This window comes from Catharus ustulatus, chromosome 13 (genome assembly GCF_009819885.2).
Source record: "Catharus ustulatus isolate bCatUst1 chromosome 13, bCatUst1.pri.v2, whole genome shotgun sequence".
In the NCBI taxonomy this organism is placed as follows: Eukaryota; Metazoa; Chordata; class Aves; order Passeriformes; family Turdidae; genus Catharus; species Catharus ustulatus.
In genome coordinates, this window is record NC_046233.1 from 9,563,324 (window position 1) to 9,586,413 (window position 23,090).

At 43.2% G+C, this 23,090-nt stretch overlaps 2 protein-coding genes across 4 annotated transcripts in view; one reads left to right on the forward strand and one right to left on the reverse strand.

The window, feature by feature from the left end:
* Window positions 1–1,475: 1,475 nt before the first annotated feature.
* SLC25A20 (solute carrier family 25 member 20) lies at window positions 1,476–12,705 on the reverse strand. Its single transcript, XM_033072029.1, has 9 exons — window positions 12,386–12,705; window positions 11,666–11,758; window positions 9,763–9,890; window positions 7,552–7,642; window positions 6,484–6,601; window positions 5,210–5,282; window positions 4,549–4,658; window positions 3,153–3,277; window positions 1,476–2,647 (listed from the first exon to the last, which is right to left on the reverse strand). Exons 1-9 carry the CDS (start codon window positions 12,488–12,490, stop codon window positions 2,585–2,587), a joined length of 906 nt encoding a protein of 301 aa, XP_032927920.1. The 5' UTR covers window positions 12,491–12,705; the 3' UTR covers window positions 1,476–2,584.
* ARIH2 (ariadne RBR E3 ubiquitin protein ligase 2) overlaps window positions 12,418–23,090 on the forward strand; it is a 35,634-nt gene continuing 24,961 nt past the window's right edge. For 2 of the 3 annotated variants that reach the window (XM_033072025.1, XM_033072027.1), the window contains exons 1-2: window positions 12,798–12,880; window positions 16,547–16,894. In XM_033072025.1, coding sequence (XP_032927916.1) covers window positions 16,646–16,894 — 249 coding nt within the window. In that variant the 5' untranslated portion in view covers window positions 12,798–12,880; window positions 16,547–16,645. Of the gene's footprint in view, window positions 12,505–12,797; window positions 12,881–16,546; window positions 16,895–23,090 lie in introns of those variants that run through there. The other variant, XM_033072026.1, reaches the window with a different exon arrangement.

Consider the following 23,090-nt stretch of genomic DNA (forward strand, 5'->3'; position numbering starts at 1 on the left):
GTTTAAGAAAAAAGTGTTAAAAGAGATAGTTTGGCAGAAGGAAAAGAGTCCACAGTTTCTAGTAACAACTGAAGCAGCAGGGAGTGAAGGGAATATTTCAGTCCCAGAGCAAGTACTGCTCAGGGCCACAGGCTGGAGGCTCAGCTGGTGACAGCAGAGCCAAGGTAAAGTGCTAAGCACCAAGCCAGAGGCCAGTACACAGATTGAGAGTGAACTCCTTGCTTCTCAAATGCAGGAGCTGTGCTTTTAAACCCAGCAGCTCAATCTGGGGCATTACTAGTCCCCAATTTGGTCTTCAAGAATTTTATGTTTTTCACAGTCTGCAACACTTAGGATTGATAGGACTGGGGTGGGAGAGAGCACTAACCATAGGGCACAGCTCAGGACCAAGCCTTGGGGATCTCAACCTTCCTCTGCTTCAGCTCTTCCCAGCTTCCTGGGAGCTTAGGTCAACAGGATAGTTGACAGGGCAGCTGGACTGGGAAGCTTTAAGCATCACTGTCTGGTATTTTATGAAAGAATATGCACTTCTGTCTCTCCCAAGAAGTGTCAGTATTTCTGAGTGCATAAACAGAACTGAAAATAAAATTCAGCTTTATAATACTTCCTAAAGCTGGAAATTGCTTCTAGGTACCACAGCCCCAGCATGGAAAACAGAAAGAGGCCAGAGCAGCCAGCCAAGCAGCACAGAGCAGCATTTTGTGGTGAGGCAGCACAGAGCCCTCAGAGCAGACCTGATCAGCTTGAAACTAGCCTCAGTAAACCCAGAACTGTGTTTAAAACCATTTGAGAGGTTTAGCTCCTGTAATAACTTCCCCAAACCAGTACTAACTCAGTGTTCACATGTAAGTATTGCATTTATCTGAGGAGGAACAGCAGCCACTCCTGACACTGAGGAACAGGGAAGGTCCCAGGTGGGTACAGCAGCAGCAAGAATGTGGAAGCAGCTCCATGTGTGAGATTTTCCTACTCCAGGGGCCACCCCTCCTGCCCTGCAAAACACAAGAGGTGGACTCTGAGGAAGGCAGGTTCCCTTCTGGTCTTCCCTGAAAAACTGGGAAGGAAAGCAGAATTCAAGGTTTCTCAGCAGCACGGAGTGGGAAATTTTTAGAGCTGCCTGTGGAAAGGCAAGGTGAAGGCTGTGTCCTCGTGGTACAGGTAAACAGACCACACCAAGTACTTTCCACAAAGTATGTGCTGTTCTTCCAAGATGTGTTATTTAGTGTGTTGCTTTATAGTTAAAAATTTGCATCGACAATGCAGCACCCTAAAAGGACTTGCATGACAAACATGCCAAGTGCAGAATATTCCTCTCCACAGCTCATGTCTGAAATTGAAAAGCTAAAAGGCAAGGGGTTAGCAATCAAAGACAGCACAGCACAGTTCCCAATCAATCTCAAAATTAAGAATTGGAAAACTTTTGCAAAACTAAGCATGCATGAACCATGCAAGAAGTAAATGAACCAAGGCACACATTCTAGCCAAGCAGCAGCTAGTTTTATTGAGTTCAAATAACACTGCATCACAACCAAAATAAATTAAAATTTGCTTTTTGCTTCTCAGTATTAGTCATTTCTCAAATGAAAATGTGACTATGTTTAATAATAGCAAGAGAAAATCAAGGAACAGGAGAAAGAATAAAGTTAGACAAGACTGCAGAGCCAGTGTCCTCTTCATGTGTCCCCCTTGTGTTTCAAATTCAGTTCTTGGAAGTGCTGTTAAATTTTCTCACATCAATGTCAGGGATTGATTCCCAGGACACAATATTTGATGAATTAAATATATCACAGATAGCTATGAGCCGTGCTGTACTTTTGAAATCACATTTGGGCTCTCTTCAGTGGGACAGAAAGGATTTGAGAGAAAAGTTCAGGTTAATCAAACACATTTCCCCACTGGCTCCCTTAGTAAAGCTTAGTACAAATGTTAAACATAATGCATTTTGTGTCCTAGTTCCACAGAAAAGTGTGCAAAACTTGATATGGTACCTGCACCACCCCTCAACCCACTGAGACGCAGCTCTGGCCACCCCTGCTGAGTTGTGTTTGCTGCTGTACATGCACAGGAGATTAAAACCAGTGTTAACACAGAAACAGCCACAACTGAAAAACTACAGGAGATGAGAACACTGTCAGACATTGCTTGCAGACACGACCATGTGCAGCTGCTGACTTATTCCCTGAGAGTTAAGTACATGCTGCTAAAAAATTATTTTAAGGAAGTTTTTCAGCATTGATAGCTACATGTTTCTTCATTAATAAAGAATTACATTTTAAGATGTGCCCTCTTCTTCCATGAGGAAGTACTTAAAGTAGCACACATGACAGTGACAGCTGTGTGTTAGCAGTGCCACTGCTGTGGTTGGCTCAGAAGATTTGTCACCTCTAACTCCTCACCAACTCTGTGTCAGAGCTACAGCTTGCATTTCTGATTGGCACATAGCACCACCTAAAGAATGTGAGGAAGGCAAAAAGGTATTAGGCAAACAATCATTCCTGAAACATTAAGTGATCATTAATTTATTCCTTTGAGGCAGACTTGCACTCTCTTCCTTCTCCTCTCTTGTTTCCAGACTTCCTAGTCTTCATAGACCAGGTGCAATCCAGTTAAGAAACTTCATGGCAACTTCAAAACCAAGAAAACATGCCTGGAAAAGAGAACATAGAACAAATAAGGATTCTAAAAATCTGTTTCAAACAAGGCTTTTGAAATGCTGCACTATGAACACCTAATGTGGTTTATACGGAAGGAGGAAGACGACAAAAAAAGTCTTGAACCAGAGGCAAGAATTCTACTGTATCACCCCACACAAAGGCTGAACTTTGCTTCTGTTAGACTCATTATTTATTGAGGGAGAAGTGAGTCCAAACTTATTCCATCTTCTACAGTTGGATGTACAACTAGTAGGTAAAAAATAGCAGAGAAAGTCAACAAAGAGCTTTCATGCAAAGCTTTGAAGAAAGATTTACTTGTTGGTCCTAGATTAAAGTACAGTTTTAGAATCTGGACACCAATAGCCAAAAGTACCTGTTGTGACAAGAACCTCACTGAAATGGCAAAGAGCCAACAGGCAGCTATGTCCTCTCCAGACTGCAAACACTCACTGTGAGCAGCCATGTCCCCAAAACCCCCCGGAATCACAACGTACTCACCGCGTTAGCAGGAAAGGCCCTGATCATCACAGCTGTGAACCCCTTGTACAGAGATGCAACTCCTTCCTCTCTGATGAGTTCCCTCAGCACATCTCTAAAGCCATTTGGGTATTTTCCTGCAGGAGCTGAAAGGGATGCACAATACATTAGCCCAGATGTGTGGCAGTGGCAAGGGCTGAAGGATATGCCGTATGTAACAGCGCAGGATTTTCAACAGGTTCACACTGCTATAGCAAACAAACAAGATAGCTCAGTAAAGGCTCATTGAGCAGAAGTTAGGTGCTCACCATGACTAAAGAATTTACATCATCAAGTCATTGCAGGCAGGGAAGAAAGGAGAATAACTTTTGTCAGGGTTGGAAGTCTGAGCTGTTACTTGCACTGCTGATCACAGCTCTTCTCCCAAGAGCAGCACTTAGGTGATAGGAATGTCAAATTTAAAAAACTGATGAAGCTGGTTAATAAGGAAATGATCCTATCACGTGCCCCAGTCAAGAACAGCAACAGACTTCAAATGAAAAGCACAAGATGTTCTAATGCTGGTGTTACATGGATATGCTGAGGTGTTTTTAAAAGCTACTCTACTCAAAAAACAATTTCTTCCTTCTCCTGACCCTGCCCTGGGAAACACTGCTCTCTGAAGTGGTAACCCACAGACCAGCCCAGTTAAACAGATCCACCATGAATCCACATCATCCACACAGCAGCACTGGCTCAGTAGAATAGGATCAAAGCTGTAATGTGTTTTCCTCTCAGCCCCTGGAATGGTACAAACAATCACAGAAGCCATTGCTCAGAGAAAAAAAAAAGAGGTTTCCTGCTCTGATTATCATGATTTATGACTCAAGAAAAATGGTTGCTGTCCAGTGGAGAGTTGAGACCATGGGGAGCCTTAACAAAAATATTCATTGACAGGACTGGCAGAGAAACCAACGAAAAACCTGTCAAACTCTGCTGAAGCACAAAGCCTGGGGCCATCCTAACTGTAATTAGGCCACAGACATTAAAGAGCAGAGCTGCCAGTCCAAAAGCAATGCTCTCAGCAAGTCACACCCTGTTACTATAAACTGCAGATAGCACAAGCTACAATTTATACAATTATGTCTGAAGTGAAACAATAAAACCTCTCAAAATAATCACATTTGTAATAAAACAGCTATGAAAATTCTATTATTATGAGTTCTATGCTTAAGTTTCAAACCAGGTACCTCAAATCAGGATCATTATATTATCAAGGAGGCAGAAACTGCAGTGCAGCCCAAAAATTTGTGACGAAACCAACTAGAATGCTAGGAACACCCTTGGGTTTTTCCCAGAAGGCATCTTCCATCATGCCCAGCCCACTCCCAGGAGCACCACGCTGAGTGTGGCCGTGACACACTGGAGTGCAACTCACCAGTCTGGAAACGCGATTTCAGCACGTCTGGTGGAATGGCAACTGCCCAGTTGAAGATCCCAGCCAGGCCCCCAGCAAAGAGGATCCTAGGCACACTGAGGTCACTCACACTGTGGCAGGATCAGAGTGGGGTGAGAGGAAAAAGTGAAAAAAATATTTTAAAAAGGAAAAAGAAGTCTAATTCATTGTTTTGAGTAAGGTGACAATCAAAAAGACAGCCTGGCTAGCAGCCAGAAGGCAGCACAATGCTGCAGGCAGAGACAGAGTGCAGTATCTGAGCAACCTTTCCACCCTAAAGATTCAAATATTTTTATTCATCAGTATACACACATGCTCTGGGAAAAAAACAAACCAAAAACCAAACCAATTCCCCACAAAAAATCCAGCAAAGCTCCCCAGAATTTTGTGCACATACAGGGTTGAAACTACTTTAAGTATTCCTTACTTGGCTAATAAGATCCAAACTGGAATCTGAGAGGACCTCAGAATATTATTTTAATTGTCAGTTAACCCCAGACCAAAAAACACAACTCACTAGATGAGCAAACATTTTTCTTTTTTAAAAAATTTGTTTTGATGATACTGCTCTCTTCCTAACTGGGTAGATCAATCAGCAGTGTCTGGGAAATTCAGAAAGTGATGACTGTGAGATTTCACTGACCTCTTTCCCTCAGGGGTCAGAATGTTCTTCAACCACTCGTACGTCATGAAGTACATTCCACTGGCCGGGACATCTGGTGGGTAAACAACAAAGGCTGTGAGGAGTGGGAAAGCAAAGGGAGCCCAGAGGCTTCCAGCCCCATGCCAGCCCAGCAACACCACTAAGTACATACAGCTTCCTCTTCTGAACCTCTTCTACAAACAAAATAAAAATCTGCTGCCTTAGACAGAGGAGTCTGAACTTTCCCATGGAGAACAGGTGCTAAAGGCAAGAACTGGGAAAATAACTTTTCTGTCAGCAGTCTTTCAAACCAGACTATAACCTGGTTACATTACACTAATGATGAGACAACTCTAAACTGTCCAAATTTCTGCACAGCACATCACAGCAGCGCAGGAGCTTCATTAATTTGGCAGACTATTAGTTCTAGCGATTCTATTTGGGGATTTTTTTCTACAGATGATGGGTCTTGTTTTGTTTTTTTAAGCTACTCCCACAGCCTATTCTTATCCCATACCTAAACTGGAGAACCAGCCCCTATCCAGGGACACTGCCAAAGTTACACTGCAGGCTGCTACACTTGTGTGAGAAGCAGAGGATAGAACAAACTCCTAAACCAAAGTAACAAAAAAATATAAATTTCAGTTTTCCAAAGGGGAATTACTAAAATACGTAAAGGATTCTGGGTCTGGCACAATTACTTAGTTGTTGTTGTATTTGAGAGAGGGGTCATGACATCCCAGTCTAAAATAACCCAGACTCAAAAGGGTAGAAAGCATAACTGCTGCCATCACATATTTTAAAGCAGTCAGTACTATACAGGAACAGTCACAGACAGGCACAATCTTTCTCTCAAGGAGAAAAAAAAATAAAGAAGAAAAGTACAAAATATATTTTTAAAAAGAAGCCCACTTTTGTATTTTTCCTGAATTTTTCTCTTCTCTTTGTTCTCTCTGCTCCTCTCCTGAAGTCTCTCCTTCCTCTTGGCTTCTCAGATCTTTATTAATTCCTATATATTTCTGTCCCTCTGATCTTTGTCATCTAATCTCTTCCTCACTCACTGAGAATCTCAGTTTATTTCTCAGGCCCTTTGAGGCACTGGAGTAGCTCTGCAGACGGAAAATAAAAAAGAAAAAAAAGGAAAAAAAAAAGAAAAAGAAAATGGGTGACACAGCCCCTCCAACTGGCTGAAGGGACAGTGAGATCTCAGACTGTGTCAGGCTTCTTATGCTGCAGTTCTCCCCAGCAAGGACTGGGACAGCTCCATCCCTTACCTCTCATGAGGGTCAGCACGGTTCCCTTGTACACGCCCCGGATCCCAGCCTCACGGTACAGCTCCTTGGCACAGTCCAGGGAGCCACTGTACTTGGTTTCACCTGTAGCTGCCTGGATCTGCAGGATTAAAGGGAGAGTTTCTGACCAGTGAAGGTTTCTGGTCAATGCAGAATTGTTCGGCCAAGGGTTGGAAAGTCTCACGTGTGTTTCCAGAGAGGAAAGAGCACACACTTCTGCCTAGGGAACCTCTGCCTCACTTCCTCAAGCAGCTCCCACATTGAAGCTGAGGCTGTAGTTACTGTTCCATGCAGAGGACAGATTCTCCTTTATTTTTCCACAGGGTAAGTTTGAAACAACTCAAGGTTATTATCTTAGGTAATTCCACACTGACAAAAAGTGATCTTCAAATAGCTGAGTGAAATTCAAACCATCTGTATGTGTACAAAAGCTCCCATGATAATATCCTGTCTGTCAGAACTAACATGTGACCACCATCACCCTATTAACAGAGTTCAACACAGTCTGAAACAAGCAGAGCTTCCCACACCTGCTAAAGATGGCATTTCATTTGTTCAGGTTTACATTTTCCAACAATACTTTAAAACCCCCGCAGGAGGTGCAGAGCTCACAGCCACCCAAATGTCAGAACATTTTTGAAATGCATTCCTTAGTTCTGCATGGGGAACTGTCAAGGTAACAGAACTTTTTTACACCACAAAGAGTCTCATGATCTAGCAGGTTTACACTTTTTTTTTTTTTAAAGTTTCATTCAGAAAAAATTGACTTTTTCATATTTTGAAGTGGACTGAGGCATCCATGGATGCCTCATATAGAGTCCCAAAGCATAAGGCTTGAGCTGTGTAAAATGAACAGAGCAGTTAATGCTGTGTGTACTTATACTGTCATGGTGAGTCTCTTTAACGTTTCTTCATGACACAGATGCATTAAATTACAGTTGTCTCAGTCCTGTCAAAAAACAGAGTAAATAAACTAACCAAAGAAATTCCTGCTATGGAAAGACAAGACCTCTAAAATTAAATTCCCATCACCACCATCCAATGCCTTACCTGTAAAAGGCACTTGATTCTCTCTCCTGGAGCCATGATTACTGTTGTGAACACTCCTGACAACATGCCAGCAGCAAACAGCTGAGGATATCTGCCCCAAGGAAACAGAAAAGACCCTAACACAACACAGCACACAGGAAACAAAGGGCAGTGGATCACAGATGATGCTGTTCCACATGAACATGGCAGTGGAACTTGAAATGCATCCACTGCTTTTATCAGTGCAGAAGTGCTTTGTCAAAAATTAGGTTCTCTAGGACTCAAAGCACTGGTTCCTACAGCAACCCCAACTCAGCTCTTCATATTCATTCTATTTGCTAACATTCCTTCTATTTGCATTTTTTGCTATTGCATTCCTCATTCATTTTCATTCCCAACAGTCTCTTCCTCCTCCAGTCTGTCATCCTTTTCTCAGTGACCCCAGATTCCACACATATTCCTGTTTGTGCTGCCAGAAGCCTCCTTTCACCTCTCACTCCCTCACTCCTTCAGTTTCTGCCAAAGTCCAGTCTGTCCTACCAACCTGCCATTATTCCAAACATTCTGCACCTGCTTTCACTTGGCAAAGTCTCCATGACAAAAATCCCTTAAACAAGCTGAGTTTCTCCATCACAAAACTATCATTACATCCAGACTCCTGCTACCTCCCCTAGTAAGATGACCTACCATCTCAATTTCATCCAATTCCACACCTTCTGCTTCTCTCCACTTGCCCAAGAGATGGCATTCTATTCCAATTCTTACACCTTTCTCTACTTAAATTCCCATGATATCTTCCAGACCTTTCAGACCTCCCTCACCACTCCACAGGCACCTCCTACTTAGTCAAACTAAGTTTTGAGATTTTTAGCTCACTTTGGGATTATTCAGCCCCAGAAAAGGCAGAATAGGCTCCTTGGATTTCTCTCCATCTTCTTCCTTCCACAACTTCCCTTCAAAATCAGCACGGGGAAATACAACTACCCAGCCTGCCTCTAGACCCATAACCACAGCATCAAGAGTCTGACCTTTATTTTTGGGTCTCATGTTCCTAGGTCACTGTACCTTCACTGTGTCAGGTTTGCACCCACAGAATAGCACAACTGAGCACAGTGACAGTACATACACTATTTGCTCTTTTCCACTGCTCTGCTTGAGAGGAATCCTACATAAAGACTCAAAAACCTATGCTGTCCTTCTCCAGCTTCCTCCTTAGAATTTCCTGTTGCTACTATGTGTATAAAACACAAGGCACTGAGCTGATCAGGCTACCAGGAGTAAGTTCAAGGTGCACTTGTTGTTCAGTCCCTGCTGTTCCCCTGGCCTTTCCCTTCAGTCTTGCCTGCATGAGGACACTGCCATGGTATTAACAGAGGGGAAGTGAGCAGTTCCTCAGCACTGCTCCCCTCTGAGCAATGGGAGCTGTGCTGGCAGTGGCTCGTGAGGTGTGCTCACACCAGCCCTGTGCAGGCAAGGCTCCAACAGAAACCAAAACATCCCACCACAGCTGGCTCCACATGATAGGCTCCTGCTTTCTGACAGAGCTCCTGCCTAGCACACAAACAATGGGATAAAATGTTGCTAAGCTACAGCCCAGTCCCTGTAGAGCTGTAAATCACAGCTTGGCAAACCCATTTCAGGAGTACTTTATGGGTGGGGGGCTTTCTTCATGCACAGGTTGGCTTGTAGAAAGCCCCACCAAGTCTTCTCAGCTTCCTATTGCTGTGTCTGAAGGTCAGACATGCCTGAGAGGAGGGCTGCTCATAAACACCTCTTTTCAGAAATAACAATCAAACAATTTTATGGTTCTTTTCATATCCTAATGAAGGAACACAAGGACTCACAACTAACAGGGAAAAGAGAATCAGAGCTGTGAACATTGTCAAGACTGCTTGACCATGAATTTATTGGTCCCATCGTTTCTGTTAATAGCAAGACTGTTGGCAGGCAATCATTATATAACTCTCACTGTACTCATCTAAACCAGAATTGTTCCTTAATGGCTCCTTCTTGCGTAGAAAGGGAATTGCATCGCACCTGCCCACACAATGTCTGTTTTTAGCTTGTGCTATCAGTCCCACGCTTCCAGAAGCATTAAAACATGAGTGTTTTATTTTTCAGAGCTATATTTATAACCTAGAAGACACAAATTTACACCACAACTCAACGTGTGACAATGCAGCCAGAGCCTCGGGATGCCTTTCCCAACCATCCGATTAACCAGGAACTCACGTCAAAACATCATCAGGTTTTCTCTGCTGGAGTCTTTTTCCCAAGCCAAATCCAAAGAAGCACACAGCAAACATGGGTGTCACTCCAATGATAGGAGCTGCCATTCCTCTATATAAGCCTCGGACTCCCTGCAAGAAACATTATCACAGGAATTGCTTGGTTTGGCATAAACTTTGCACACATTTCAACTTGTTGAGAAGAGAAAGGCAACAATCCAGGACAGGATCCATCTAACAGTTAAATTGACCAGAGGAATAAAGGGGCTCGTTTGTAGTTATACATGTCTAGTTGAGGCTCAGGGACTGCTGCAGAGGAAAGTTATCCCTCCTGGGAAACACTGGCACCACTGATGTCCTTCTATAACAATACTCATCACCTGCACATACATCTCAAGTATCAGGAAGTGAAGTTAAAAGCCACCTGAATAAGAGCCTTAATAGATTATGTCAAGAGAGAACACTGTCAGCTACACACAGACATGCTCCTGTGTTTTATTGGTAACTTGTCAAATGCAGTAGTGTAAAATCCTAACACTGAACTTGAGAACACTGGAACTAATTCACTCCTTAACTAAAGGAAAAGCCAAGGAGGGCCACCAGAATTCCTTCACTCTCCACATGAATTCACTTTGGAACAGGTTCAAGACCAAATTATTTTTTGTTTCCTACCCTAAATCCAAACTTTTCCCCCCACACATCACATTCCTGATGTTTTATACATTCCTGATATTTCCTTTCATAGACTACACAAATGAAAAAGTTCTAATGCAGACTGTTGCAGCTGTATTTATTTCATTTCTCTTGCCTTTAAATCGAACTTTTTCCAATAAAAAGGAGAGTTATCTTCCTAGATAAAGGCTAGACACACACATAAGTTAAATATCTGATAGTCAGCAACTGCTGCTCAACCTTCCCACATGCATTGGGAAGCAAAAGGCCTTGGCAGAGAGGTTTAATAGTTTTCCTTACAGAAAAGGATGAGTATTGAGTAGGAGTAGGAGTAGATAAAGAAGCAGCACTGCCTTTGAACTCCCCATCACAAGGCTATTATTATGGCTCAGCTCTGACGTCCGTGCTGCAGCAGGGGTGTTAAAAACTGCCAGGGATTCAGAGCTGGCACAGCATTCCAGTCCTTTGTGGGAGAGACCAGAGAAACAAGATTTGCTTTGGTTATATAACAACCTGTTAATACCACAGTAGAAGTAGATTTCAGATTTGAGGCAGATCTTTCATTCAGCAGGGAGTTACCTAACAAGATCCAACAGTTAGAAATGAGACTTCAGGCAAGCAGATAAACAGTTGAGCCTTACAACCATTATTTCCAAATGATAAATAGCTGCTGAGAAAACTGAAGCAGAAAACTGGACTCTCTGTCAATTAAAGACTTTAAATCAAGGCTGTGTACCTTTCCAAAAACAAAACAGACTAGCTCAACAACATGATGATGATGATTCAGGAGTAAAAAACACTCTCCACCTTCTAGAGAAGGTTGAACAACTACTACAATTGACACTCTGCTCTCAAAAAAAGAAAAAATCTACAAACTACAGATCCTCTGCCTTCTCATAGGAGGCATAGCACCCTATAGAAGAAAGTAAAAGTACTGCAAAATGTCACTAACTACAAAAAGGCCAAAAAAACAACTGCCAGCATTCACTCCAGTCTATAACGTCAGACATTAATAACACGTTACATTGAGCCAAAAATATTTCTTAGCAAAACAAAGATACATGTACTTGGAGCACGTGTATGCTAAGTATTTTGCAAGCTTTGTAATCTGCTTAAAATATTAATTAGAATCAATATAACTGATAACCCAGGAACTGGATGGTCTCTGGGGGGCACACGATTCCATTCCTACAATGTACAGAAACAACTGATGCATCTGGCAGGTGTCACAGTACCTCTCCAACAAGAGTCTTTCTGAAGCAGTCAAAGGTTCCAGAATAGAGTGGGGCCTGGCCAGGCTGTGGCTTAGGCTGGGTTTGCAGTCTGACCTAGTAAGAGGGAGAGGAAAACATTATTTTATTAAATATATCTAAACTTTGATTGACAGAACACCTCTGGCTGTTATGGAGTATGTTTTGTGACTGAATCTGAAGATATCGATAGAAACACTGATATCATTTTAGCCCTTTGCAGAAGAGAAGAGGTTGAATTTTCACGTAATGAGTGGTTAATGTATTTAATTAATTAATTGCTGGGATGACGTTTACATGACGACCTGGACCCCACAGGATCACCCCTGTGACGGGCGCGGGATCCCGTCATGGGATGGGGCTGGCGGGCGATTCCCAGCTCCCAGTTCCTTCCAGCACCGGGAACACCGACGCTCTTTTCCCAGTTTTTCACTTAAACCGGGGCTAAGAGCCGCCGGCCGCCGCGCCGCCAGGGGGCGCCCTACGGCACGACAGAGGCCCAGCTCAGCCGCCCCGCGGCGCACCCCGGAAGTTCCGCCTCCCGCGCAGTGCCTGCCGGGAGTTGTAGTTCTGCCATAGCGCCCACCAGGACCCGCACCGCTCCCGCGCGGTTACTGCCGGGAGGTGTAGTCCACCCCGCGGTGCCCCGGACCGCACCGAGCACCGGCCGCCTCTCTCGTCCCCGGGTGCCCCGTGCCACCTCACCTTGATGGTGTCCAGCGGGTGCCCCACGAACACCAGGCAGACGCCCCCGAAACCGCCAGCGAAGAAGTTCTTCACGGGGCTGATGGGCTGGGCTTGCTTCGCCATGGTGGCGGCGGCGGGTGAGAAGCGGGAACGGGACCGGGACCGGGGCGCTGCGTCCCTGCCGAACCAATGTCGCCCCTTCCGCGCCGCGACCTTTAGTCCAGTGCGAGGCACGCCGGGAGGCGGGCGCGGGGCGGGCCGGGACCGCGGCGGTGCGAGGGGCCGCTCCCGGCGCGGCCACTGGGTGCTGTCACCGGTCTAGCCCGGCCCGGGGGCCACTCCTGAGGCCGCGGGGCCGCTTCCCCCCGCACATCCGCAGTGGTTCAGCCGTTCCCCCCCGCCCCAGCGCCGTGGCCCGGCCCGGCCCCGCCCCGCCCGGCGGAGGTGACGCACCGGGCCCGGCGGTTCCGGCGCGCAGGAGGAGCTCGGGGCGCCGCTCTCGCCGCCCGCCCGGTAAGTGCGGGGCCCGGCCGTGCTGGGCGGGGGGACTCGGCGGGGCCGCTCTGGCGCTGGGGCGAGCCCGGCGGGAGGGTTGCGGGGCCGCTTATCCTTGCCCGGTGCTGGGCTCGGCACTCCGCCCCGGCAGAAGCCGCAGCCCGAAGCTCCGGGCTCCAGGCGGCCGTGCGGGGGCCCCTCCTCGCCCCGGGCTCTCCCCGCACGGTTCTCTCCCGCCGGGTTCCTGCGCTGCCCTCCCGCAAGCCTACGGCGCCCTGGCTGTGCGGGACAAGCGCAGGGGCTGGTCTAGCGCACATTCCAAAAGAATGGACCCGAGGTGATTTAAATGCGCTGGGTACCGCTCTGCCCGAGCCCAGAGGTGCCGTGGAATACCTAGGTATCCATAAAACAACTTGTTAAAAGCGACGATAGCTTGGAAAAGGCAGGAATGAAATGGTTCAGATGGGTTAGGAAAGACAAGGCAGCCGTGATAGTGTGAACCAAGACTAGCAAGAGGAAGGAAAGCAGATATATTCCCGGGGAGTGTGATACAGAAGGTCCCTACAGAGTCATCTGTGGTGACAAGGATAGGGCATGTTCTGGTTTCTCGGTCTTGGATAGAAAAAATCCTACCTAAAAAACAGTAGAGAAGGAATGGCGAGGTGTGCACTGCATATGTGAGGAGGGAGTTGGGGATGATCCACAAATTACGGACTTAAGTGACATAGATGAAGTTGCAATTAGCGTTGATAGCCAGCATGGAGCTGAGGCTGTGGATGGTTTCAAGGAAAAGGGAGAGTGTCAGCCTGTCTAAAGGTTACATGGATAAGGAGTCCAGGAGGAAGACTTAAGTTGCACTTTCTCTGTTTCAGATAAATAAAGAGGTGAAAGAAGAAAAAACGTATGAAATGGTTGTGAAATATCAACAGAAAAGGAGGAGGAGCATTCTCCAATTGGAGGAGTCTCCACCAAAAGAGTTATTAGAGGAATCCCACAAGGGTGGGCAAGAAATAAGGAAAGAGCCATGTAGTGGGACAAGGAACGAGGTGGGATCCAATAATGCTGTGGCACGATGGAAAGCATTTTGTTTCAAAAGACCTTGTTAAGAATTGTGTTGCAAAGCAGGAGTCAGGGAAAGGGCACTGTTGGAAGTGATAGACAGCTGAGGGTAGAGGTGGGTGTGTTTAGGAGTTCCTGCAAGAAAGGCGACTAAATTGTATCAGTGTTAGTGAAGATACAGGAGTATCTTGTATAAAGGTGGTGAAGAGGGAGATCATCCTCCCTTGGGTAGCAAAGTGATCTAAGTATGGCTTAAAAATTAAATAATCCTTGATTTTTTTTGACCCTATCTTTTGAGCTTAACATCTTTATTGTCCTAAAAATTAGTGCTACCAAGTAGCAGCTCTGTCTTGTCTTTGTATTCAGAGAGCTGAGCATAGGTGAGGTGAGTTTTGTTCCTGGTTTTCCGAGTGCTCTCTTTTGCTTTGTCCACAGAGCGTGTGCCTTGTCCTTGCTCTCCCTTCAGTTGTGTCAGTGTGGTGTCCAGTTATGCTGGAAGGGAGCTCTTTCCTAGAATGTTGGGACAGGAGTTACCCAGTCCTGCAGACTGTTTTCTGCTTGATAAATCCGTATGTCCATTTGCCTGTGCAAACAATTCCGCTGTTTGTTCACAAAACTGTGCTAGTGGCACAGAGAAATCTCTGCCCTCCTCTGACCCCCTCCCCAGTGACTGGTGTGTAATTGGGAGGTACTGGGCAGGCCCATTATTCTACCTGGATATCTACAAACATCTCACTGCTTGGATGTGACTTGCCATGTGTTGGAATAGCAGAGGACCCAGTGTTTTCATGGTTATTTTCCTCTCTCTAGCGTGTGGAATGATCTGAGTGAGTTTGAGAAGTTCCCTGGTCTGTGAAACTTGCTCAGGCTTTGTGGTGGCTGAGCAAAGTTGTTGCACACTGGGCTGTTGATGGTCCACACTGGGGTTAGAGGCTCAAATAAGTCACTCTTTTAACATAAGTTTTAGCAGGTAGAGATCCGATACTTCTTTTATGCAAGAGCTCAGTGTCAATGCAGATTAAGCCCAGACTCTAAGCAGGGTAGAGGGAGGGACCAGGGTTTGCCTTGTGTCTGCCAAATCAGATTTCACATCTGTCTCCTTCCAATATGGAGAGACTGTGTCTGCTCCCCTGAAGTCCTGTGGAGAGCAGTGCTATAAATTATTTGTGTTCTATGTATGCTGTGGATAGCTAAGGAATCAGGAGGCAAATGAAAGGAATGAAGACCAGAATTCAAGGGGTAATATAATCTTCAGCCTCTCTGGAGGTTTGTATCTCCTGAAATCACTGAAGCCCCTCAAATTAATTGTACATCACGTCTCTTCCTGGTTATTCTCTGTTGCCTGGTCAGGTGACTGGAAACAGGGAAAAAAATGAGTTGAGGAAAAATAATGAAAATTTGTGGTTGAGATTTCCTGTACTCTAAAGTCAGGATTATCAAAGCTTGATTATGGTTTCCCCTGCAGCTACAAATTGCAATACTGAGGGAATATATTTGAGTGGCAGAGCTGACAACATAGTAATGCAGAATGGGAATGTATTTAAGGAACCAAGTATGTGCTGCTTGTGGAAAATACAGCTTTGATTTTAATATATGTTTTTATATGTAAAATTTGGTTACAGCATTGTTCTAATTCTTCTGTATTTAATATATTCTCTCTAAACTAAATAATTTGTTTAAATGGAAATTACGACTAAATATGAGATGACCATAATTCAAGGTTGATTCATGCTTTACTGCTGAATCTTTTAGAGCTCAAATTCACATGGTTCAGTTACACAAGCAGAAGATTTGTAGTTCAGATAAGTATCAGACCTGTGAATTTTCCTAAGCAAGTGAGAATTTAAAAAAAAAAAAAAGTTAGTTGTTCTGATTCTTGACAGCTGTCAACACCTGAGCATAAATTTCTACATTCAAAAGGTAATAAGTATATCTTGAGAAGGCAATAAGTAACAATTTTATTTCGCCCTTCAGATATAAGGCCCAAACCACATCACTTCCAGAAGAACCAATTTAAAGGGATGAACTAGTTTCACAATTTCTTTTGAGATGGTATTGATGGTTGTTAAATTGTGTGCATGTGAGAGATCTGTTTGCTGGTCTTATTTTTCTAAGTCCCACTTAATGTCTGTGGTTCTGAAGCAATATGGATTTGCACAGAATATCACAGGTTGTACAGGATGTCACTGTTTGCCTTTCTAGCTACTATTGTCATAGGTAAGAGGTTTGTGTTTTTCCTGTTGATAAAATAGATATGATGCTGTTCTTCAGCATTTCAGCTTTTGATAAAAAAACTTTGTCATAAATTCATGTTTATCTCTGAGAAGATCTCTAGTGAAGGTTACGCAGCCAGTTTCCAAATGTCAGAAGTCATGGGGCCTGCACAGGGACTAGGATGCAGTGTAATAACCCATTCTCCAAGGATTTGGACCTATCTTATAAGAGCAGCCTTGGCTTTGGAGGTGCAGGAGTCACAGTGGATCCCAACCGGGACTTGCACAGCAGAATCCTCTTTACTGGTCCATTGGATTGGTCTGTTCCTAGCTGTTTGATCACCTATTTGTTGTTTACATGGCACCTCTTACAATTTCTTAGGCACAGAAAAAATTGTTTTTCCTCCCTTAGGAGACAGAGCTCAGATGAAATCAAAAGAACGATAAAGTTTGGAGGAAAAAAAAGAAGCTGCGCTTGCTTTCCTGGTCTGCAGTTTGGCAGGGCATTAAGATGTCCGTGGACATGAACAGCCAGGGCTCTGACAGCAATGAAGAGGATTATGACCCTAATTGCGAGGAGGAGGAAGAGGATGAGGATCCTGGGGATATTGAGGATTATTATGATGGGGTAGCTAACGACGTGGAGCAGCAGGGAGCAGATGCCTTTGATCCAGAGGAATATCAGTTCACCTGCTTGACTTACAAGGAGTCGGAGAGCACACTGAATGAACACATGGCCAGCTTGGCTGCCACGTTAAAGGTGAGGAAAGGTTTCTGCATTAACACAGGTGCAAGACAAGCAAATCTGAGAATACAGTTGGAATGAAAGCTGTGGCAACATTGCTGTTATGGGGGGGTTGGAGGAGCATTGTTGGAGGTCCCTTGTTCAGAACTGACTCAAAGGTTTACAATTGTTACATACTGGGTCTGAAAAATCTTCCTCACTGAATATTGATTCTTTTTTTTTCACAAAGATGAGCTTCATGACCAAAATTCCTGAGTTACAGCTCTTTGCATTAACACAATGCAAAGAGGGTATATAGAAAAGAAACAAATCAAACCATAAATGGTGCAGTTTGGTACACCTGTGTTTGAGAGGATAACTGACAAATAGGAAGATATACTAAAACTCTATAATTCTAACAAAAACACTTTTCTGGGTTGGTTCTGAGAGAATAATCATGGACTTTCAAAGACACATCAGCTGTCATGCCAGTTGTTAACAGTACTGTTGCAGTGACAGCAATTCAAGTACAGTGAACTTGCCACCTCTTGGGGCAAGCATGACTTAATTCATCACTGAGAAGTCACACTCAGAATCAACTCCATGGTACTATGTTCAATAAGACTTTTGTGAAATTTTCTTTCTCTTTTTTGTAAATGATTACTGTAGTGTCAGTCAAAAGAGGAGGCAGGCCAGAGGAAAGCAGAGTTTTCTAAACTCTAGGTGTGGACACTAGGTTGAAATTGCTGCTGCATCTTCTTTATAACAAACCAGGTCTAGTGCTTGCTCTTCTCTGGAACAACCCCTGAAAGCAGGACAGGTGATGACTGCAGCATGTAAAAAAAAAAAACGTGTTGGGTAGGTTTTGATTCCAATTCATTCTTTCTGAATCAAATCTAATTTTAAAAATGACAGGGATCTCTTACTCTTTATTTGCGTGTCAATGTCCTGTAGAAAGAGAATAACCGTAAAGCCTGAGGACTATGAACCATAAACAACAGGCTTTAAAGGGTGCCCATAATTTTATGATTTTGCCATCTGTTGTGCTTGTTACCAGCATTTATCACCTCAGAAAATGAAGTTTTACTTTTTCTTGCTCTTAAACTTGTCTCTGTAATTACTTCAAAATGTGCATTCTGAGCTCTGAATGCCTGCAGTTCCCTACAGATTGTCACAAACTAGAGGCAACAGAAAAGTACAAGTGAGAATAGATGGTCACTTCTGATCCAGCTGCCAGTTGCTTTTGGTTCTTAGCAATTAAAATTTAGAACAGCTTTTCTGTGCCTTATTGTCTGCCTTTAAATGGAACATCCTCCTAAAAGGTGACCACTGCCATATTGTTCTCTTGAATTAAATTACAGAAAGCAATACTTTTATTCCTTAAAATCAGGCTTCCAGTGTTAAAATTTTCAGAAGTTCTGAAGGTCTCATTGAGACCTGTTATAGTTGCCCAGACTATACCAACCTGCTAGCTCAAATTCCATCCCAAATAGTACCCAAGGAGAGAAAATCTAGATTTCTTTTATATCAAGAATATGCCTGCATATTTACTTTTAAAATTAAGTGCTGCACACTTTGGGTTGTGCATAAGAAGATGAAATTGAATTTGAGTAGCAGTTTGGAAAGATGTGATACTGTAAGCCACACACTCAGGGTTTAGCCCTTGAAGTGCCCCATTAACTCCCTTTTCTCCAGCAGCAATAATCCCACAGTTGCACTTTTATTGGATATCTCTTGTGTATCTGCAGCATTTGCTTTTTGTTTCCTGGCATACGTGCTTACAATTCTTCAACAATCCTATCTTCCTTCCCCTCTCTCCCCCTCAAGGAAACTTGTGATTTTGTTCGTTTTCTGAAACAAAATGGAATAGAAAGAATTAGTGTTGAATTAGCAAACATAGAGAAGAAAGAAATGGAATGGAGCATGTTGAATTATTTATTGCAATTGTTTTCCATGGAATTAATGGATTTGAGTAAACAGGGGTAGACTTTTAAAAAAAAATTATATTAACTTCTTTTCTATTAATTTACTTGGGCTGTAAAAACTGCTTTTTCTTTTTAAAACTACCTTTCACAATGTCTTGGGTTTCCTTGGATAGTGGTGATTGTTCTTTTGGAACATCTAGTTAATTTTAATTTAATCTCTTTTACTCCTTTCTCTCCTTTACTCTTTTATGATAGCTACTGATTTTGTGGTGCTTTTTCAGCATTAGCTCATATTCAAGGCAGAGTGGTTGCTCCAACAGGGAGGGCTGAAGGTAAATTAAAGATTATCTTCTGGAGGTACAATGTTGAAGCCAGTGGATGACTTGATGTCTGTGATTTACTATCACAAATTAATATATTAATATAATTCCCTAAAGCAAATAAAAAATAAATGTAACAAATGGACTCAAAGCTGTTTTGGAATGTTCTGCCACTGTCTGTTCTCATTAGGTGATTCACTTTCTGAAGGTTAAACTCTGGGACACAATCACTTGTATTGAGTGGCTTTTTTCTTTGTGACATATTGTCACTTTAAAGATGAGAAACAACTTCAGAGCTTTGCATCTTCATATTTGTGATCTGTGCTGTTAGTAGCTAATAACAGTTTAAATAGAAAGTATTTCATTTGCTCTGCTTATCAATACTCAACGTTTGTTTTTCAAACTCAGTTTTGCTCAGCTATTTCAGACTGATTGTTAAATTTCTATTTTATTTTAAAGCTTTGTGGTAGACAGTGGTCTTTGGAAACCTTCTTGGCTGTTTGCATTCCCCATGAGTTATAGCTGACCTTGTTCTCATTCTTGCTGAAGGCACTGAACTGAGCAAGCCTTGCACTGGCTGGTTAATGTCAGGTCAGGTGTGAACACCCTGCACACGTTTAAAAGTTTGCATGCAGCATAGAAAGAGAAACTCTCTTCAACAAAATGCTTGTGTTTTGTTTACACCAATTAGAAAAAACAGTCAGCTAAAATCTGAAGTCTGATAAAAGCATAAGACCCTGCATGTAGGTAAATGTATGTCCTTGTATCTCTTAGTGTCATAGGAAACTTTTGCCTTAAATTCTTCTGGCTTGATTTTTGTCAGGTGTGGAAATCTGAATAGAAACAGTAGTGCAAACAAGACAACAGTAGACTAAACCAGCTGTGTGACAGGCCTGCAACTACATTAGTACTTGTTCCAGAACCATACAGAAGCTAGAGAGATTTAATAAGTGTTACTCTGGAAGTTTCTCCTTAATTTTGGTTTTGGTAAGAACTGTGAGTTCATTGGTTTTCAAGGAAAAGAAGAGGAAATCTTTGCTCCTTAGTTAGTGCTCTTAATATGAAGATTTGAGGAAGGTTCCATTAATACCCTGACTAAAATTAGGACAGGCCATCTCTATTGAAATATACCAGAAGCAAATCTTGAATTAATAACCAAAGGCCTGTGAATTGCTGTAGGTCACTTTTAATTCCTCAAATTGAAACCACAATCAACACTTGCGAAGGACAATGCTCTTGAAAGCAGAGTAGCCTGTATTGCCTGCAGACCAGCAAATGAATTCACACTAGTTCTTTTTAAGAAATAAATATAAGATACAGTATCTTTCAAAAATAATGAGTTAAAACAGTATAGTAGTAACTTTGCTTTTGAGATAACTCTGTCAGTTGTCATTGAGTGATTGTGGGTCCTGGAGTGGCTTATCAGTACATGCAAACAGTGTGATACTCAGCAGTTGTACAAACAATGCTGAGCCTGTCACTGGCAAGCAATTAAGTGTATGATGATGTCATATTGTTTTTGTTTACTAATGGTGCTTCCTGGCTCTGCTGAAGGTCTCCATACATTTCTGGAGTATCTGTAATGTTTCAAATAAGTGGCAATGGTTTTTCTGTTTCAGTGATGAGGTAGATTTTTCTAGTGTTACTTTTTTTTGTTGTTGTTGTTACAAACCACTAGATAAAACAATTGCAATTAGAATTTATGAGTAAAATTTTACCTTGACTTTAGGTGTTAGCTGATTGTCAGTCATGAGGAAGCTGTGATCTTTCTGCATATGCAAGCTAGCAAGGGAAGATAGTCATGATGTTCTACAGGTAATCAGTACTGACGTCTTTCCACTAAAACCAAAGGAATTGTAGGACTGAAGAACTTATACTTTTCACTTCACTAATTTGAGTTAACTGTTAATATTTATCAGAGAGGAAAAAGCTTACTTTCTGTGCTTCCTGAAATTACAGCTTGTGATGTGGGTTCTTTTAGCTCTGTCCCTTGAAGAGTAAATCTTGGTAAATGCAAAAAGTATTTGATATCACGACATAATTCTGTTAATCCATGTTATCACTACTGATCTTTTAGAGATAAATCAGTTTTTCATATATTCTGACTCACCATACTTATGTTGCATCTTTTCATGGAACCGGATTAGTATTTACTCATGAAAACACAGCCCTGTGAGGCTGCTCCACACACTCAAATTGCGCTGACACAGAGCAGTTAGTTTGTAGAGCTGCTTGGTGAGAGCTGGCAGTGATCCTTTGCAAATACCATCTCCAGCAGACCCAGGGTCATGTGCGTGGGGACTGGCAGCCCATGTGAGCAGCCCTTCCTGAAGGAGCCTGTTCCCTGCAATCACAAAGTGTCTGTAAAGAGCCACATGTCAGGACCTTGGTGTGTGTGTGCCCCACTGTGCTGCTCTTCTAACCATGGCCCAGAGTGTGCTGTAGGCTGCTGCTTATCTGAACCAACCTGCAGTGCTGCAGTGTCATCCTTTCAATGCCATGATGACTTCATGGAACTTTCTGCAGTGTAAAATGACAACATTAAAGCCTCACTGTGCCTTGGTACCTCAGGTGCAGAAGGATTAAAGCCCCTTGAAGTATTAAAATGTGTGTATATAAGAACATATAAGAGCGTTTTAAAAATTTATGTTCAAAATTAAAGCCCATAAACACCAATATTAGAAAGTATTAGTAAGCAGTAAATATTTAAATATATTTTTTTTATAAATGGCAGAACCTGATAGGCAAATTTGACTTTTTCACAGAACCCCTGTGGTGCTGTTTGCCCAAGATAACACACTGTTTCAAAGTATCCTTAAACCCCTAGATCAGTCAGGACATGCAGGTTTATATCTGTACTGTGTTCTCTATTTTAACATCGGACCAACATTGTGGGACATCCAGTCTGAAGCTGTAACCCTGCACCCATGTTTGAGACATGCCTTTGTCCTTTACCTGCATTTTGTTCCTGAGCAGAAAGATGAAAAAGTTGCATTTTTGCCTACACATTCACTTCTGTAGTATCAAGAGGACATGAGTGTGTCTAACTTAAGTGTAACTGTCTTCAGTGTATGTTGTTGTGGCTCATAAAACTTTTTGTTTTTTAAAAATGTATTAAGTGTTCCTAGACTTCCAGTCAGCAGAATAAGAGAGCTGGCTGGAGAGCCCAAACCTTGCACCTTGTGACACCTTCCTGGAGTCATTTGAGGACAGAAAACAATTTTGTTTCTTACTGCCCAGGACTGCTGAAATTCTCAACTTGACTGGAAAAATAAGCCACAAATGTAGAGGGTGATTATAGCCCACGCATTTCTTTGTGATTCACACCTTAAGTGTGTCTTACAACCAGTATGACTCTGCAGTGAGCAAAAAAAATCTGTTTGCAGCTGTTGATGAGTGTGATCTTGGTGGGATGTAGAGGCAAGGCACAAGTCAATAAAAATGCCAAAACAATCTCTCAGTAACTGTTTCGTGTTGCAAACTTACAGCTGGACATCATGATCGCAGGAGCAGCATGAAGCAGCTGAACACTTTGCCAAATTTGTGCTGTGCCTATTAAGGATGGTGCAGCAGAAACAAGCTGTGTTGTGCACTGTGAAACGTTGTGCAAAGCAGATGTTCCTCCTCTTCATCTTTGTATAACAAAAGTAAAATGCCCTTAGAGCTGGGGTTGTTGAGTGAAGGACTGTGTTATTTGGGACTGAGCAGGGATTACTCACTGCAGTTACCTAAGCCCTGCTCCACTGTGGCTGTGTGCACACACCAGTGCTCCCAGTTTGGGTTAGCTGCCCAGTGTTCTGAGCCACTGGTCATAGCTGTGTGAGGTCAGGTTATTACCAGACCTTCACTTCTTCCCTGTGCACCTTCTGAATCATCCTCTCTGTCAACCAGAAGGAATTGTCCCCTCTTCCTGTGTTTTGCTGGGGCTGTGCAGTGGGGTGTGTTGCTGGGTGTGGGCAGCATTCAGGGAGCACAGTGCAGGGCACT

What these genes read in the sequence shown, in the direction of transcription:
- SLC25A20 (XM_033072029.1), bottom strand. Translation starts at nt 12,490, where the DNA reads ATGGCGAAGCAAGCCCAGCCCATCAGCCCCGTGAAGAACTTCTTCGCT. An exon ending in GAAAGACTCTTGTTGGAGAG is followed by an intron (nt 9,891 to 11,665) that starts GTACTGTGACAC and finishes TGTTTCTTGCAG; the next exon opens with GGAGTCCGAGGCTTATATAG. An exon ending in GGGCCTTTCCTGCTAACGCG is followed by an intron (nt 2,648 to 3,152) that starts GTGAGTACGTTG and finishes TCTCTTTTCCAG; the next exon opens with GCATGTTTTCTTGGTTTTGA.